At 37.0% G+C, this 19,852-nt stretch overlaps 1 protein-coding gene across 3 annotated transcripts in view; it reads right to left on the bottom strand.

Annotated features, from left to right (window-relative positions):
- The window catches only part of RGS6 (regulator of G protein signaling 6), a 773,101-nt gene that overhangs the window by 130,977 nt on the left and 622,272 nt on the right, over positions 1-19,852 (bottom strand). For all 3 annotated transcript variants that reach the window (XM_007472890.3, XM_056810707.1, XM_007472889.3), the window contains exons 5-7: positions 13,797-13,903; positions 13,580-13,631; positions 2,148-2,212 (exon numbers count right to left, since the gene is read on the bottom strand). In XM_007472890.3, the coding sequence (XP_007472952.1) occupies positions 2,148-2,212; positions 13,580-13,631; positions 13,797-13,903 (224 nt within the window). The remainder of the gene's footprint in view (positions 1-2,147; positions 2,213-13,579; positions 13,632-13,796; positions 13,904-19,852) is intronic.

A 19,852-nucleotide genomic window follows, 5' to 3' on the forward strand; every position in this document is an offset into this window, starting at 1 on the left:
GATCATGGACTATTTAGAAGTATGGCATCTAAGGGGTATCTCTCTTGGCATCTGCACTACCTTTTATGGGAAAAGACAAAAAGAACTCCTCTGATAAGTTCCTAATGCCTAGGGCTGCCTCCAAGATGAGTGGTAACTGAAAGGCAGGGAGATAGTTTTATTGGAGAAGATGTTCCTGGTAGGGGTAAGGAACCAAAGAAAAACTGACCTTCCCTTTTTAGACCCAATCTTTATGAGCCTAGAATTCTTGGAGTTTTCTAGGCCATGAATGACACTATTGTTACTTCCCCATTTCATATGGAAAAGTTTCTAAAATATCTTTAGTCACTAAAATTTAGTTCCACATCTTTATTTTTGGTACTTGTATCCTAAGTGCCTGGGGACAGTGCCTGGTATAAGATGCTTAATAAATACTTGCTGTTGTCATGACAACAGTACCAAGGTCTAGCCTGGTCTCTACACTGACCTCCTTGCTGTTCCTCCAACAGCACATTTCATTTCCTGAGTCTGGGCATTTTCACTGATTGCTCTCCATATTTGGAATGTTCTTCTTCCTCTGCCTCTTGGCTTCCCTGGCTTTCTTTAAGACCCAGATAAAATCTCATCTCTTAAAGGTAATCTGTGCCAATGCCCTCCAAATCAAATGTCTTACTTCCTAAATCTCCAATTTATTTTGTATATAGCTTATTTGAACACAGTTGTTTGTATATTGTCTCCACCATTAGATCATGAGCTCCTTGAGAGCAGGGACTATCTTTTTTTTTTTTCTTTGTAGCCTCAGCACTTAGCTCAGTGCTGGGCACATAAAAATAGACACTTGATAAATGATGGACCAACAAGAAGAGTCTGTCTTGAAGAGTGAGCCTTAGTGTGAGTATGACAGAGCACCAGTAAGGCTGGCCAGTCACTGTGCTCAATAGGCTGCATGGGCCTTAGGTCAATTGTGGAAGCCCTCCAGAGCAGGAAAGGAGGAGGGTTTGGTAGGTGGGGATAAAAGTTGCTGAAATATAACTCACAAAAGTCCAATACTAGATCAAATCACTATGTCTCTGTTTTTTTCATGCCACCATCATTCCTTCTTAGGAATGTGAGACAGACTATTTCCAAGGGCCTGGGATACTATATGAGGTCAAAGTCAAGCTTTTACTCTTTTACAAAAAGAAAGCATAGACCTTCCAAGTTAAAAAAAAAGTAGCATATGTGTTTTCCCTCTTTTAAGGGCATTTTTGGGATTCATAGTTTAAATGTGTACTGTTTTCACTGATAACAACACTTTGTATCTGACTCTAAGATCAAGTTATTACTTTGAATTCTCTTGCCTCAATAATTTCATTCCCATTTCATAGATGGAGTCATTGATTTAAAGGTAGAGATAATGATTATACAAGAGATAATTATTCCTAGCCCTTGGTGCCGCCTCTCTTCCCTGAATTGTCAGTCCTTTAGCCATTTCACAGTTCATTAGTATCTCCACAGGAAGGTGGGTGGGAAACCAAGGAGGAGGAGGAAGGCTTAAAATTAGCCTTATAAAGATGGGTTTGGTGGAGGAGGTGGAAACCATTGGCTATAGTTGCATTTTTGATCATATGTGTTGATTTTGTATTTAAATTGCTCTGAACTTCATTTTCCTTCTCTATGAAATGGGGACAAACTTACCAGGAACAGACTTCCTGGGTTAATCAAAGGAGATGACTGATAGTTCTATTAAACAGTAATAGATCCTATGCTCCATGATGTAACATATGGCTTCAAGACTGGTGGGGAGCTGATGTGGGGGTTCAGATTCTTGCAAGGAATTATGGGAAAATATAATTTATGAATCTGAGATTTACAGTGGGAAGAGGAGCACTGGGAAAGATATTACACAAATACACAGATCCTATGGGCTAAACCTACCCTAAAAGTCTCCCTCTGATACAAAGAGCTGCTGAAAATGCAGGGACATAATTTTATTTCTAAGAGTGATAAGAGATATCAGAGTGAAGCCATTTAGAGATGAGAACAAAGGGGGCAGTGAGTTTGCCCATCCGTCCCTGAGTGGCTGCAAAGGCTAAAAAAGAGGGGAAATGCAGGTTCAAACCCAGATAGAAGCAGATATCTTTTAACTCTCTTCTTCCCCACCCATCTAGAGAAGTGGTAGTACTTACAGCTTCATAATCTGCTAATTCCAATCTTGCTTTGTTTTGCATCGTCCTCTTACACAGATAAATAGCTAAGAGAAAAAGAGAAATAACATTGCACCAAAACCATTAGTGAAGCATCAGGCAAATTGGGTGGCAAGAGACCAGGACTTAGAATTATGCATTTTGAGCAAGAAGAGACCTTAGAGGTTATATAGTTTAACCTCCTCATTTAACAGATGAGGAAACTGAGAGGTTAATTAAATTTTCCAATTTCTTAAAATAGTATCTGAGTCAATACTGGAACCTCAATTTTTAAAAACCATTAGCATCTATCTTAGAGCTAATAGCATCAAGTAAGTAAGAAGAAAGACTAGGCAATAGGGCTTAAGTGACTTTCCCACGGTCAGAAAGCTTGGAAGTATCTGAGGCCAGATTTGAACCCAAGACCTCCATCTCCAAGTCTGGCTTTCTATCCACTGAGTCAACTAGCTGCCCTGGGAACCTAAATTTGAAATGTATGTTTTTTGAATGTACAATTTAGTCCTCTGTACTATTTGCATTCAGGAGACCTTTTAATTTTATCTTTTCAATTTACTAGTCATTTGGCTTTAAGTAGATCAATTAACCAATCTGAGACTCAATTTCCTCACCTACAAATTGGGGATAATAGTGGCATTGCCAACCTCATAGTTCTAGCCTAAGAATCAAATGAGCATAATAAAGTGCCATAATAATTACATAATATTATTACATAATTACAATAATCAAAATGTTTTTATTGTATTCAGAGCATGATTAATCCAAGATTAAAAAGAGAAATGATAATTACATTCATTCAGTAGTCAACCAATCACATATTTATTGAGTACCTATGTGCCCTGGACTATACCAGAAACGGGGAGAAATGTAAGAAAAAGAGAAGTCATAAATAGCGTCCTTTCTTTTTTTTTAAAATGGTACCTTCCATCTTAAATATATACTAAGTATGAGTTCCAAGGCAGAAGAGCAGTAAAAGCTAGGCAACTGGGGTTAAGTGATTTGCCCAGGGTCACACAGCTAGGAAGTATCTGAGGTCATATTTGAACCCAGGACTTCCTGTCTCCAGGTCAGCCTCTCTATCCACTGAGCCACCTAGCTGCCCCTATATCCTCTACTCTTAATGAGCAATACATCATGTCAGAATGGAAATATGAATCATTTATTTATCTCTGGATATAGAATGATACTCCTGTCTCTTGCACTGAAATATAGACACTTCCGGTACCATGGAATAGTAGAGTACATAAAAGAGGAAAATAATGAATGAATGAAAACACCTTGGAAGCAGAAATGGAATAAGCTTTAAGTTACTCCCTCATCTCTTCTACCTCTTACTTTCATTGATTTATTCAAAACTCAGCTCATATGTTGTTTACTCCTTGTGGCTTTTTCTGGTCTCCCCCAGTTGCTAATGCCTTTTTCTCCTGGAATATCTTGCACACACTTTATATGTATCTTATATTGACCCACTTATTTGCCTGTTGTCTGTTCTGTTCAAATGTGAGCTCTTTGAGGGCAAGGGTTATCTTTTTGCCTTATTATCCTCGCTCCTAGCACAATATCCAGCACATAATAAATGTTTGTTGACTACTAGACAGCTCTCTAGACAGGATATGGAATTGATGGGTAAATAGAAGGGGGACATTTTGCACGTTGGAAGCACCATCACAACTGATCCAGTCTTGGCGTCTCTGAAAGTTAGAGAGCTGTGTTCACCACTCCACTCTTAGAACAGAAAGATGCAAGAAAGTGGATTATGTTCCAGATTCCCTCCTCTGCAATTGCTTTGTTTTAGCTAAGTTTGTTTGGAAAATCCCAGGATGGGAGATCCAAATAGCTTATGCTAGAGTCAAACTCAAATGGATCTCTTCAGGTTACATATTGACTTACAAAACCACAACTTAACATTATCTGTGTTGTGTTGTATTTTCATTCATTTTGTTAAAACATTTCCCAGTTCCATTTTAGTTGGAACACAGGCTTTGTTAGGGAGTTTTGCAGATTTTGAGTTTGACTCCTCTGGTTTATACCACCTCTCCAGACTATGAGGAGGCATGTTCAGGAAGAGGATTAACCAGTAACTCACAAGACTTGGTCAAATGAGATTCCTTAGGTTATAAATAAATGCCTCCCTATTTGTACATAGGAAAGATTCTTCTCATCTATTAGGAAGACATGTTTATTATCTTTTTAGTAAAGGTGATACATACCACTGAATCATCCATAGCCTTTCACCCCATATCTCTTTTGACTAAGGTCACTGATAAAGAAGATTGGTCAGAGTAAGGCAGGCAATCTGTATTGGTGGAAATTAATTTTTTTCCTATTTGGAACTATGCCCAAAGGGTTATTAAACTTGTATGCCCTTTGATCCTGTAATATCACTACTACATCTATATCCAAAGAGATGAAAAAAGGGGTAGAGGACCTACTTGTACAACAATATTTATTGCAGCTCTTTTTGTTGTGGCAAAGAATTGGAAATTGAGGGAATGTTCATCAACTGGGGAATGGCTGAAAAAATTGTGGTACATGTTGGTGATATTTGCTATAAGGAATGATAAGCAAGATGATTTTGGAAAAGGTTGGAAAGATCTACATGAACTGAGACAGAGTGAACTAAGCAGAACCAGTGTATATAGTAACAGCAATACTGTATGATCAACTGTGAAAGACTTAGCTCCTCTCAAACAATGCAGTACAATGCTGAAGGACTTTTGACAAAGATGGCTCAGCTCCACCTCCAGAGAAAGAACTGTTGGAGTCAGAATGCAGATCAAAGCATACAATTTTTCACTTTAGTTTATTATGCTTTTATTTTGGTGTTTTGGTTTTATATGAGTATTCTTTTATGACAATGGCCAAAATGAAAGTAAATTTTGCATGGCAATGTATAACCCAGATCAAGTTGCTTATCATCTCTGGGAGAGGGGGAGGGAAGGGAGTGAGTGAAACAATTTGGATCTTATAATTTCAGAAAATGTGCTGAAAATTATTATCACATGTAATTGTGAAAATAAAATATATATTAAAATTTTTTTCCCTGTGAGACCCAGAGAGGTCTAGGGTCTAAGTCACACAGGTGGTAACTGACAAAGCTAGGATTTGTATCCAAGGCATCTGACTCCAAATCTTGTCACCTTTTCATAGTTTGACTCTGTCTCCATCAGTAGATATTACATATATATTACATATTACATATGTATACAATATATAATAAATCAGATATACAAAATAATACACAATATGTTATATAATATATGATACATACATATATATGTAAAATAAAGTAATTTTGGTGCAAAGGCAACTAATAGCTGAAATAGGTATTTTTATAGGATGTGCTAACTCTAGAAGGGATCTAGAGATTCTAAGAGGTTGAAAGTCAGAGAGAAGAACATTCTAGGCATGGGGTATAGACTAGGCAAGGCATGGAATTAGGAGATAGATTTCATGTTTACGGAGCCATAAGTAGACCAGTTTCATTATTCTGATCTGCAGTGATCTCTCTTGCCTCATCTCATTTATAATCTGTACCATGCCCATTGTTGTTGTTCAATCATTCCAGATGTATTTGATTCTTCATGACCTCATTGGGAGTTTTCCTGGTATTTCTTTGCCATTTCCTTCTTCAACTTATTTTACAGGTGCGGAACTGAGGCAGATAGGTTAAAGTGACTTTCCCAGGGTCACAGAGCTACTAAATGTCTGAGGTCAGATTTGAACTCAGAAAAATGAGTCTTCCTGATAATTGAAGCCCTAGGCTTTAGCCATTATGCAACCTAATTGCCCACTAATTAGCACTTGGTTATATGCTGCCTTGAATTTTTCTCTAATTGATTTTTATATGCAATTCTCATCTCCTTAATTTGACTCTTAGCATCTTAGGAACAGAGATCATATCTTTTACTTCCTCTAAATTCCCTACAGTGCCTTGCACATTCATAGGATCATAGTTTGAGAGCCAGAAGAAACCTCAGCCATTTAGTTGAACCCTTTCATTTCACAGAATAGATATGCAAAAATAGTTACTGGTTGAATGATTACTAGTTCTTTGCAAATGAAGAGCATTTTGCTATTTTTGATCCTCAATGACTTCATCTATGAAATGGGAATGAAATTAAAGAGGATTCAAAGTAATAACTTGATCTTAGAGTTAAATACAAAGTGTTGTTATCAGTGAAAACAGTACACATTTAAACTATGAATCTCAAAAATGCCCTTAAAAGAGGGAAAACACATGCTACTTTTTTTAACTTGGAAGGTCTATGCTTTCTTTTTGTAAAAGAATAAAAGCTTGACTTTGACCTCTTATATAGTATTCCAGGCCCTTGGAAATAGTCTGTCTCACATTCCTACAAAGGAATGATGGTGGCATGAAGAAAACAGAGATAGTGATTTGATCTAGAATTGGACTTTTGTGAGTTATATTTCAGCAACTTCAGAATCTTTTACTTTATGATAAACCAAGGGTAACTCCCATTCTTGGCCAGAAGCATCAGCCAGAATCATTGATTATAGCATTTAAGGAGTGGATTTTTAGGGAACTGAGTAATAACACATATAGACAGCTGAGGAGCACATCCCAGGTGCCTTCCCCTTATACATTTATGCTGTCCACAGCTATTTGGAAGTCTAATAATCTGAACTTTATTGGGCTATAAACTATTGTTCTTCTATTCCTTCTACTGCTGCCATTGAATAATTTCCACTTTCTTTAAATTTATCTACTGCAGAAGTTATATGGTTGGGTATTGGATTGACTGCTCATTGGTCAACCAACTAGATTTATCAGTCAGCATCTGCCAAACGTTAATTCAGCTGCAAACTCCCATCATTTCCACTGCAGCTGTAATTGTCTATCACTAACAAACAATAATTCTCTGAACTGTCTTGAAAGAAATGGGATTTGATTGCTCCACTGTCTCAGGAGAGGAATTAGCTGAAACTGACACAGAAGCTTCCACTCAAGTCCTACTTCATGTTCTACCAAGTTGGAAAGAAAGGCTAAGAATAGAGGCCAATGATGGGTTCTATGTCTGGTCTTAGAGGACCAGCTTAACTAAGTTTAAAGAGACTTGTCAGCAGAAAGCTAACTACCAATGATGATTTTTTTTTCTAGCCACAACTCAAGAAGGCCACTTAGTATAGAGCAGGGATTCTTGATTTTTTTTCCCCTTTCTCCCCACCCCTAAACCCTTCCCCACTAGATTGTACAGTGAAAAAGCACTGGGCCTGGAATCAGGAAGACCTGAGTTTAAATTTGACCTGGGACTCTCTTAGTAGTCATGTGACCCTGGAAGAAGCCACTTAATCTTTGTCTGCCTCAATCTCTTCAGCTGTTACATGGGGATAATAATAGCACCACCCTCATAAGACTGTTGTGAGGATTATGTAGGATAATATTTATAAAGCACTTATCTCAGGGTCTGGAACATAGTTAAGTGCTTAATAAATGTTTATTCCTTTCCCTTGTCATGCCCCTTATTTTCTTTTTGTGTCATGGATCCCTTTAACTTTTTTTCCTTTTAAACAGTATTTTATTTGGTAATTTTCAAACATTATTCATTGGAAACAAAGATCATTTTCTTTTTCTCCCTCCTCCCAACCCTCCCATAGCCGACACATGATTCCTCTGGGTATCACATGTGTCCTTGATCTGAACCCATTTCCATGTTGTTGGAATTAGCATTGGGGTGTTCATTTAAAGTCTCTCCTAAGTCAAGTCCCCTCAACCCTTGTAGTCAGACGATTGCCTTTCCTCATTGTTTTTACTCCCACCATTTGTCCTCTGCTTGTGGGTAGTGTTTTTTCTCCTAGATCCCTGCAGATTGTTCATGGACATTGCATTGACACTAATGGAGAAGTCCATTACCTTCGATTGTACCACAGTGTATCAGTCTCTGTGTACAATGTTCTCCTGCTTCTGCTCCTCTCACTCTGCATCAATTCCTGGAGGTTGTTCCAGTCTCCGTGGAATTCCTCCACTTTATTATTCCTCTTAGCACAATAGTATCCCATCACCAACATATATCACAATTTGTTCAGCCATTCCCCAATTGAAGGGCATTCCCTCATTTTCCAATTTTTTGCCACCACAAAGAGCGCAGCTATGAATATTCTTGTACAAGTCTTTTCCCTTTTTATCTCTTTGGGGTACAAACCCAGCAGTACTATGGCTGGATCAAAGGGCAGACAGTCTTTTATTGCTCTTTGGGCATAGTTCTAAATTGCCCTCCAGAATGGTTGGATCAATTCACAATTCCACCAGCGATGCATTAATATCCCAACTTTGCCACATCCCTTATAGCATTCATTACTTTCCATAGCTGTCACTTAGCCAATCTGCTAGGTGTGAGGTGATACCTCAAAGTTGTTTTGATTTGCATCTCTCTGATTATAAGAGATTTAGAACACTTTTTCATGTGCTTATTAATAGTTTTGATTTCTTTAACTGAAAATTGCCTATTTATGTCCCTTGCCCATTTTTCAATTGGAGAATGGCTTGATTTTTTGTACAACTGATTTAGCTCTTTGTAAATTTGAGTAATTAGATCTTTGTCAGAGGTTTTTGTCATGAAGATTGTTTCCCAGTTTGTTATTTCCCTTTTGATTTTAGTTACATTGGTTTTGTTTGTACAGAACCTTTTTAATTTGATATAATCAAAATTATTTATTTTACATTTTGTGACTCTTTCTAAGTCTTGCTTGGTTTTAAAATCTTTCCCTTCCCAAAGGTCTGACATGTATACTATTCTGTGTTCACCTAATTTATTTATAGTTTCCTTCTTTATATTCAAGTCATTCGTCCATTCTGAGTTTATCTTGGTGTAGGGTGTGAGGTGTTGATCCAAACCTAATCTCTCCCACACTGTCTTACAATTTTCCCAGCAGTTTTTATCAAATACGGGATTTTTGTCCCAAAAGCTGGGGTCTTTGGGTTTGTCATAGACTGTCTTGCTGACTTGTCCCCAGTCTATTCCACTGATCCTCTTTTCTGTCTCTTACGCAGTACCAAATTGTTTTGATGACTGCTGCTTAGTAATATAGTTTGAGATCTGGGACTGCAAGGCCCCCTTCCTTTGTATTTTTTTTCATCATTTCCCTGGATATCCTTGATCCTTTGTTCTTCCAAATGAACTTTGTTATGGTTTTTGCTAATTCAGTAAAAAAGTTTTTTTGGAAGTTCAATAGGTATGGCACAAAATAGATAAGTTTGGGTAGGATGGTCATTTTTATTATATTAGCTCGTCTTACCCATGAGCAGTTAATGTTTTTCCAATTGCTCAAGTCTAGTTTTAGTTGTGTAGAGAGTGTTTTGTAGTTGTATTCATATAATTCCCGTGTTAAGTATTTTATATTGTCTAGGGCGATTTTAAATGGAATTTCTCTTTCTAATTCTTGCTGCTGAGATGTGTTGGAGATATATAGAAATGCTGATGACTTATGTGGGTTTATTTTGTATCCTGCTACTTTGCTAAAGTTGTTGATTATTTTGACTAGATTTTTATTTGATTCTCTAGGATTCTTTAAGTAGACCATCATATCATCTGCAAAGGGTGACAGCTTGGTCTCCTCGTTGCCAATTTTAATACCTTCAATTTCTTTTTCTTCTTTAATTGCTACTGCGAGTGTTTCTAATACAATGTTGAATAATAGAGGTAATAATGGACATCCTTGTTTCACTCCTGATCTTATTGGGAATGCATCTAGTTTATCCCCATTGCAGATGATATTTGCTGGTGGTTTTAGATATATACTGTTTATTGTTTAAGGAAAGACCCTTCTATTCCTATGCTTTCTAGTGTTTTTAAAAGGAATGGGTTTGTATATTATCAAAGGCTTTTCTGCATCTATTGAGACAATCATGTGATTTTTGTTGGATTGCTTGTTGATATGGTCAATTATGTGGATGGTTTTCCTAAAATTGAACCATCCTTGCATTCCTGTGCAAATCCTACTTGATCATAGTGAATGACCCTCCTGATCACTTGCTGGAGTCTTTTTGCTAGTATCATGTTTAAGATTTTTGTGTCTATGTTCATTAGGGAGATTGGTCTGTAGCTTTTTTCTCTGTTTTTGACTTGCCTGGCTTTGGAATCAGTACCATATTTGTGTCATAGAAGGAATTTGGTAGCAATCCCTCTTTGCTTATTATGTCAAAGAGTTTGTATAGTATTGGGATTAGCTGTTCTTTGTTTGATAGAATTCACTTGTGAATCCATCAGGCCCTGGGGATTTTTTCTTAGGGAGTTCTTTGATGGCCTGTTGGATTTCTTTTTCTGATATGGGATTATTTAAGAATTCTATTTCTTCTTCTGTTAGTCTAGGCAATTTATATTTTTGTAAATATTTGTCCATATCTCCTAGATTGGCATATTTATTGCCATATAATTGGCAAAGAAGTTTTTAATGATTGCCTTAATTTCCTCTTCATTGGAGGTGAGGTCTCCCTTTTCATCTATGATACTGTTAATTTGCTTTTCTTCTTTCCTTTTTTAAATTAGATTGACCAGTACTTGTCTATTTTGTTTGTTTTTTCAAAGTACCAGCTTCTTGTCTTATTTATTAGTTCAATAGTTCTATCACTTTTGATTTTATTAATTTCTCCCTTAATTTTTATGATCTCTAATTTGGTTTTCTTCTGGGGGTTTTTAATTTGTTTGCTTTCAAGGTTTTTTATTTGCATTTCCAATTTATTGATCTCTACCCTCCTTAATTTGTTATTATTATTATCCTGAATATGCATTCAGGGCCATGAATTTTCTTCTGAGTACTGCTTTGCCTGCATCCCATAAGGTTTGAAAGGATGTCTCACCATTGTCATTTTCCTCAATGAAATTATTAATTGTTTCTATGATTTGTTCTCTAACTGATTTTTGAGTATCATATTATTTAATTTCCAATTGATTTTTAATTTGGCTCTCCATGTACCCTTACTGATCATTATTTTCATTGCCTTATGATCTGAAACAGTTGCATTTATTATTTCTGCTTTTCTGCATTTGTTTGCCATGTTTTTATGACCTAGTGTATGGTCAATCTTTGTGAATATGCCATGTACTGCTGAAAAGAATGTGTATTCCTTTTTGTCCCTATTTATTTTTCTCCATATATCTATTAACTCTAATTTTTCTAATATTTCATTCACATCTTTTACCTCTTTATTATTTATTTTTTGATTTGATTCATCTAAATTTGATAGTGGTTGGTTCAGGTCTCCCACTAATATAGTTTTACTCTCTATTTCCTCCTTCTGTTCTCCTAGTTTCTCCATTAGAAATTTGGGTGCTATACTATTTGGTGCATTCATGTTGATTAATGATATTTCCTCATTGTCTATACTCCCTTTTATCAGGATGTATTTACCTTCCCTATCCCTTTTGATCAGTTCTATTTTTGCTTTGGCTTTGCCAGATATCATGATTGCAACTCCTGACTTTTTCTATCAGTTGAGGCCCAATAGGTCTTACTCCAACCTTTAATTCTGACTTTGTGAGTATCTATCTGCTTCATGTGTGTTTCCTGGAGACAACATATAGTAGGTTTTGGATTCTAATCCATTCTGCTATTCGTTTACATTTTATGGGTGAGTTCATCCTATTCACATTCAGTGATTGTCACTTGTGACTTCCCTAGCATTTTGATCTCCTTCCCTAATTCTGACCTTTCTTCTTTTGCTATAACCTTTTAAACCTGAGGTTTACTTTAAATCAGTCCCCCTAGTCCCCTCCCTTGATATGCTTCCCTTTCTAGCCCCTCCCTTTTTGTTCCCTTCTCTTTTTTTAGGGTCTGTTAATTTCCCTTCCCCCCCTCCCTTTAACTTTTTAAACTCTACAAGGTAAGAATGGGGGTGCCATGATAATTGGAAGCCTATGGACTCTTTTTCAGAATAATGTTTTAAACGCACAAATAAAAAAAGTAACACAGGATTATAAAGGAAATTGATCATATTAAAATAAATCATCAAAATACTTGGGTAGCTAGGTGGCTCAATGGATAGAGTGCTGGAGTCAAAAAGACCAGAGTTCAACTCTGACCTCAGACACTTATTAGCTGTGTGACTCTGGGCAAATCATTTAATCCTGTTTGTCTCAGTTTCCTCATCTGGAAAATGAGTTGGAGAAGGAAATGGCAAACTATTCCATTATCTTTGCCAAAAAAAAAAAACAACAACCCCAAAGGAGTTAGTTGTACATGACTAAAATGACTGAGCGACAACACTGAAATATTTTTAAAAAAAAATTTGTAGGACCTCAGAACTATATCCAAAGATCCCTTTGAGATTCCATGGACCTCATGTTAAGAACCCTGTTGTAGATTTAGTTTGTGACCTGTATTGGTGAAAGGAATACCCAGACTGATGAATTCATATTTCTCTGAGGCATTAAAGAACCTTATTACTAAAGGCAGTGGGAATGAAGTGTCAGCTGTCACTGCTGTGTAAGCTAGTGTAAATCCATTTTATTCCATTAAGGATATGAAATCAGATGAGCCTTGAAGGATCTCCTTGACCAGATATGATCTAATTGTGCCAAATCTAATAACTTATTTCCCTGAGTCAGAGTGAATTCCATCCCTTTCCCTACCCTAAGCTCCTCCAAGATTCTTGTTATGATTTTCAAAAATCCTTGCCTTAATATTAATTCTAAGACAGAAAAGTGGTCAAGGCTAACCATTTGGGGTCAAGTGACTTGTTCAGGGTCACATAGCTAGGAAGTATCTGGGGCTATATTTGAACTCAAGTCGTCCAGATTCTAGGTTTGGCACTCTATCCACTCTATCTAATTAGCTCTTGTTATGATTTTTAATAGCTAGTGAGAAGTTAGAAGTGGAAATTGGTTATTACCACCTTAGTCCAGCTTCTGCCTAGTGTGGTAGTTAGGTGGCTCAGCGGATAGGGAGCCAGGGTGGGAGATGGGACATCCTGGATTTAAATCTGGCCTCAGACATTTCCTAGCTGTATGACTAGGCAAATCATTTAATCCCAATTGCTTAGTCCTTACTATTCTGTCTTGGAACAAATATTTAATATTGGTTCTAAGACAGAAGGTAAGAATTTTAAAAAGAAAAAGAAAATCTGTCTAGGAAGAAGAGTCACTAATATGAGTCACATGGTACCACTAGAAGGTTCAGACGTCTTTGGGGTCATGTGGATTGAATGGCCATTATAAGAACTCTTCTCCTGCTCCTCTCTGGGGACGGCATCATTTTCTATGTGTTGTAAGCCTTCTTCCATTATGAAGAGTTCCCAAGAGTTGAGGGCTTATTAAATGTCAACTAAATGAAAAAGAGCCAAACATGGGAAACCCCCCAGGACACAGACAAATTACTCCACAGTTGCTCAGATGCTAAGCATTTGTCTTGGAAGCTCCCAGCAGTAACCTAAAAGAACTAGAGGTTGCTTCAGTTCTTACCATAGTCAGTGTTTTCAGGTTCCCAGCAGTTAGAGGGCCAGAAGTATGGAGCCTGCAAAACAACAGAGGGTCAGGAAACAGGAGCCCCCTGATATCAATCCCTTTCCCCCAGGGTCTTGAATCATGTTCTATCTTCCTTTTCCCAAGGTTGTTCCATTGTGATCAGATGAGAAATTGACAAGATGGTGGTTGGTGGAAAGGAAGAGAGCTGACTTACCTGGAATCGATAAAAGGTGCCATCATCCTTCAGGGTAAGGACATGGTCTGATATGGGAAAGATGTAACCCTGGGCAGCTACAAGGCTTCCCAAATGTATTGCTTCAACTGGAGATCAGGAAATAAGAGAGAAATAATTAGAAAACTATCAACTTGGTGCCTATCACTCTAATCTAAACTGTGCAAGGTAAACATGGGCATGCTATAATAACTCACAATATCCATATTTATAACTTTGATATGGGGAGGAAACATTTGAAAAGGGAAAATATTGAGGGGGCAGGTCTTGATGGCAAAAAAGCTTCAAGGTTACTAGTTACTCTAAGATTTGGTATCCTGGGAATATAGGCCTGCTGCTTCCTCTGTTACCCCTATCATCGTCCTACCTCCTAATCAGTATTTCCAAACTCCCCTTTTTAGCACTACAAACTCCTCTGATAATAATAATTAGGAAGGGGGCATCTAGGTGGCTCATTGGATAAAGAGCCAGGTCTGGAGACAGGAGTTCCTGGTTTCAAATCTGGCCTCAGACACTTCCTAGCTGGATGATCCTGGGCAAGTCATTTAACCCCCATTGCCTAGCCCTTACTGATCTTCTGCCTTGGTTCTAAAACAGAGTTTCAAAATAAATATTAGGAAGCCAGGGTGTCAATACTTACAAAATAAAGCTCCAGACTAATTCAAGAAGAGGGCCCAATAGCTTCTGATTACCTCCCATCATGAAGAGTGAGGGCATCATTCTCAACAGTGATACCAGGGCTCCTTTATGCTTTATGTTTTTATGCTACACATCCTCCTGTAGCTCTCCCAAAACAGTGTTGTTGTTCAGTCATTTCCAACTTCTATTTGGGGTTTTCTTGGGAGAGATATGGGAGTAGTTTGCCATTTCCTTCTCTAGACCATTTTTCCAGATGAGGAAACTGAAGCAAACAGGGTTAAATGACTTTCCCAGGATTGCACAGCTAGAATCTGAGGCTAGATCTGAACTCTGAAGATGAATCTTTCTGATTCCAAGCCTAGTATTCTAGCTACTGTATCAAAATAGTAACAGAGGTGAAATTAAATCACCTCTTAGGAATATAAAATAGACGTTTCTACCTTGGAATTTGGAGGAAGGAAGGTATAGAGATGCTAGTGTGATAGTTAAAAGCTATATTAATGGGATACTTTCAGACATTCAGTGTTGCTACTTAAAGTAGAAAGTATCCAGTGGAAAGCCTGCTGGATTCTGAACCAGAAATCTTGGTTTCCTACCTGCTGTGCTACTAAGTAACTGAGGCCTTCTTTAGGGCAATCATTTTTATACAGGGAAAGATGAATTGACCCATGGGGATGATCTCAGAATGTGGAGCTCTCCTAGAAGTTTCTGGGACTCCCAAAGCGTAATTATAATTTTATATTGTTTGACATAGTTTGTCTAAGTGACTATATTGGAGTCCTATTATTTTAAATGATCATGATGCTTATGAAGCATTTGGGCAAGGACAAAAATTGTATTTTTCCACTGCTTTGACCAGTGTTAATCCAGTGACAAGCACTTAATGATCACAGATTTCAATTGGATAAAACTCTTAGCCTGTGAGCCATTCCACTTCTGCTGCCTCAGATAGGAGATTCAAATCTTTTCTCAATTTCTGGTTGAGAAAAAGAAACTCCTCCTTTGCAAGCCTCACCTAACCTGGTATGATAAGTGACCCAGATCTTTGCTTTAACCTTAGCCAGGAGGCAGAATAAAGTACATGGTAACTCAGAATTTGGGCATGGTAGAGGCTGTAGATTCCCTGGCTACATCTGTGGGGTGACTCAGTGCTGAAGAACGAGACTGCTTTGAAATGATCAAACAGTCCTCTTGCTGGCTACTGGACAAGAGGAGCTGATGACTCAAGGGGCTTTTTATTCTATTAATTAATTAATTTTTTAAACCCTTACTTTCCATCTAAGAATCAACACAATGTATTGGTTCCAAAGCAGAAGAGTGGTGAGGGCTAGGCAATGGTGGTTAAGTGACTTGCCCAGGGTCACCCAGTTAGGAAGTGTTTGAGGTCAGATTTGAACCCAGGACATCTTGCCTTCAGACTTGGCTCTCAATCTACTGAACCCCCAAGCATTCATATACTCTTGGAGAAGATCACTCATAAGAGAATTAGTCCAAGTATTGTCTGTTTTATCAGGAGACATGAGCTGGCTCTTGTTTAGACAGTGTAGAGCTCAGGTGCAATATAAAATACTTAATGAGTAGTTTTTGTAAACTAATTTATTTTATAACATATAAGTATCAGCCTCTAATAATAATGTTTTTTAAAAATAATCCTTACCTTCTGTCTTAGAATCAGTAGTAAGTATTGATTCTAAGGCAGAAAAACAGCAAGGGGTAGGAAATTAAAGTTAAGTGACTTTTCCAGGGTCACACAAGTAGGAAGTATCATGAGGCCTCATTTGAACCAGCTCCTCCCATTTCCAAGCCTGACTCTCTAGTCATTGAGCCTCCTAGGTTCCCCCAATAATAATATTTTAAAGTTGTCATTGAATCTTTGTTCTAAGTTATTCTGTCAATGAGTGTTGTCAGTCTTTTGAGTGTAGTAATTATATATCTGTCCCATACCTGACTACCTTTTTACTGCCCACCTTTAAGAAGACCCCAGACATGAGCTAAAACCTAATATTTAAATAATTTGGCTTCAAAGTAACAGGGTAGGGGCCCAACGAGCCACAAATTGTGTGAAATAAGAACCTTCTCATTTGAGATTAGACTTCCTAATATTCAACCTAACTAACCATTTCCTGATTTCAGAGTGCATGGGTCCTTATTCTCCTAGCCCTCCAGGTCTGTCATTGATTCCTCCAAATTAGACGTACCTACATTTAGCGTTAGTTTCCTCATGTACAAAAAGAAGATAATAATAGTTCTACTACCAATCACCCAGAGCTGTTGTATAGATCCAGTTTCTAAGCAACTTGTAAGCAATTTTTAGCATTTTTTTTAGGTACAAATGAGTATTAAAAGGTAAAGTGAAAATGAATTTATTAATTCTCAGTAAGTCTGCATTACATATTGATGAAGTATAAAAATCTCTTAACATTCAAAAATTAAATGCTACATGATTTTTCAGTTGTTGATTTGGGCTTCTGTTTGGGGGTTTTGGTTTTATAGGATTACTCACTTAGAAAAATGAACAATATGGAAATGTTTTCCCTGATAAGACAGGTATAACCCAGATCAAATCATCTGTCAGTACCAGGATGGGGAAGGTAAATTGACAAATGAATAAATAAATAAATAAAGCAAAAATTAAATGCTAGGCATAGACATTAGATTTTCAAAACATCCCCCCTTTTAAAATAACCTTTACCTTCTCTATTAGAATTGATAGCAAATATTTGTTTCAAAGCAGAAGAGTAGTAAGGTCTAAACAATTAGGGTTAAAAGACTTATGCAGTTTTACACAGCTAGAAAGTGTTTGAAATCAGATTTAAACCCAAGACCTCCTATCTCTAGGCCTGGCTCTCTATCCACTGAGCTACCTAGCTGTACCAGGAATCCTTAATGTCTTTTCTCTTTTTTATTTTTTAGAGACTTATAAATACATATATAACAAATATCCATATAAGTTTTCCAAAGTTATATGATTCAAATTGTCTTCCTTCTTCTTTTCCTCATCCCTTCCTGGAGCTGGCAAGCAATTCAATCTGGGTTACACGTCTATTATCATGCAAAACATATTTTCATATTTTTCATTTTTGTAAGTGAATAATCTTATAAAACCAAAAAACCCAAACATATACCTAAATAAACAAGTGAAAAAAATTATGTGTTTTCATCTGCATTCCAACTCCAATAGGTTCTTTCTCTGGAGGTGGGGGGCAATCTTTGTTACAAATCCTTCAGAATCGTCTTGGATCATTTTACTCCTGAGAGTAGCTAAGTCTATCACATTTGATTATTCCACAATATTGCTGTTACTGTGAAGAATGTTTTCCTGGTTCTGCTTATTTCAGTCTACATCAGCTCATGTAGGTTTTTTCAGTTCTTTCTGAAATCATCCTCTTCATTCCAGTAATCCTTAATTTCTTGAGTCTTCTGTTTGAAAAAGCTACTTGTTTCAGCTTAGGATACCAGAATCATAGTATTAAAGAATATTAGAAGGTATCTTAGAAGCCAAGAGATTACCTGAATACAATCCCTTGATTTTATAGGTGAAGAAAATGAAGAGGTGAAGGGACTTCATTAAATTTATGTAGTGAGTCTGTGAGTGCCCAAACTTTTCTAACTCAGATTTTTTTTGACTCTCATTCAAGGGCTCTCTTCCTTCTACCATTATGTTTTATACAAATAGGCACACATGTATATATACATGTATTCACATGCATACATATATATCTATATATATGAATAGGTATATGTTTATGTATATATAGATATGTATTTAAACTTTTTTCCAGAAGAGCCACCCATGGAATATTTGAATTTGATTATCAATTCTGATCTGGTAGAGTCTGTGTTGCTGAAGTTTTTCTGAACTATCTTTAATACTTAATACTGACCTATTTGACTTTTTAAAAAATCAGTCACCCATGTCACCAATTTAATCTTTTTTTTTAAAAAGCTAACAAATATTAAAGACAGAGAATTTTTTTTACCACCTCCTACCTACTCCATTGTCTTCATAATGAGGAACCTTCTTTTCCTTATTTCCAAAGTCCAAAACTAACAGGAAGGCTGCTTTCTTTTAAGGTTATGAATTGAGAATTTCCATTTGTCCTCTGAATGGATTTGTTTTTCAAAGCTCATAGAAACTAAGGTGTTGTTTTTTTAAGTAGTCATTTCTAAGACAAGGCAAGACCCATATCCAATCCACATTGTATTTCTTCTTGGGGTGATATGTAGTTTTCAACTTGAACCACTGCCTTGTTGAGCAGAAGAAATTACTATGGCTTAGAATTGCCTGGCTTTGGATTCATTATACTTGGGTTCAAGTGCTGCCATGGGCATATTAACTTTGTGATCACAGACAGATCACTTCATCTCCATGCCTCAAATCTTTCCCCACTTTGATCCATCTATCCAGTAGACTGCCAAACCAATTTTCGTAAAATATAGGTTGGATCATGTCATGCCTTCTATGCAATAAATTCCAGTGGCTTCCTTTTATCTCCAGTATCCGATGTAAATTCTTCTACTTGGCTTTCAAAACCATTCTTGCCACATTGGTCTATTTGCTAGTCTTTCTGCACTTAGTGGCGTGAGAACCAGCTCTGACCAGCTTGTTAGAGCTGATTGTTAAATTTTCAATGTGAGCATTTACAACTTGGAAACTGGTAATTGCTACAAACCAAGGCTTGATTTATTATTCTGTTGATTGCCTAGACTTGAGAAAGTGATGAAAAAATGTTTAAAATTTAGATTTAACTGAAAATTATGCAGGAATACCCCCCCCCCGAAATCTGGTTGTTCAAATTTTACCATCAGAGCCCATCTCCACAGTCCCATCTTCCAACTCCTTTTCACTTTTGTTTTCTGTCCATGAATGCTCTCCCTTCTTATTTCTTCCTTTAGTTTCCCTGGCCTCCTTGAAGACTCATTTCAAATCCCTTTAGTATTAGTGGTTTTTCATTTCAGATGACCTCTCAACTAATCTGAATCTATCTTGTGTCTACCTAGTCACCCGTCATGCTTCTCCAAAATTTCTCCTGAGTCGTTTGAGGGTAGAGTCTGTCTGCTTTTCTTTGTGCCCCTATGGACCAGCACAATACCAGATGCATAGTAGATACATAATAAATGTTTGTGGATGAAATGACTGAGGACATCTCAACAACTAGGCAACTCTAAGTTATCAGGTGATCTGCATTCAGTGGAGAGAAAGAAGGAAATAAGCATTTATTAAGCACCAGCAACTCTGCTAAATACTTTACAAATATTATCTTATTTGATTCTCACAATAACCTTCAGAGGGAGGGGCTATTATTATCCACATTTTACAGTTGAAGAAGCTGAGGTAGGCAGTAATTAAGTGACTCACCCATATAGTCACACAATAAATGCTGAGGCCAAATTTGAAA

This window comes from Monodelphis domestica, chromosome 1 (genome assembly GCF_027887165.1).
Source record: "Monodelphis domestica isolate mMonDom1 chromosome 1, mMonDom1.pri, whole genome shotgun sequence".
NCBI lineage: Eukaryota > Metazoa > Chordata > Mammalia > Didelphimorphia > Didelphidae > Monodelphis > Monodelphis domestica.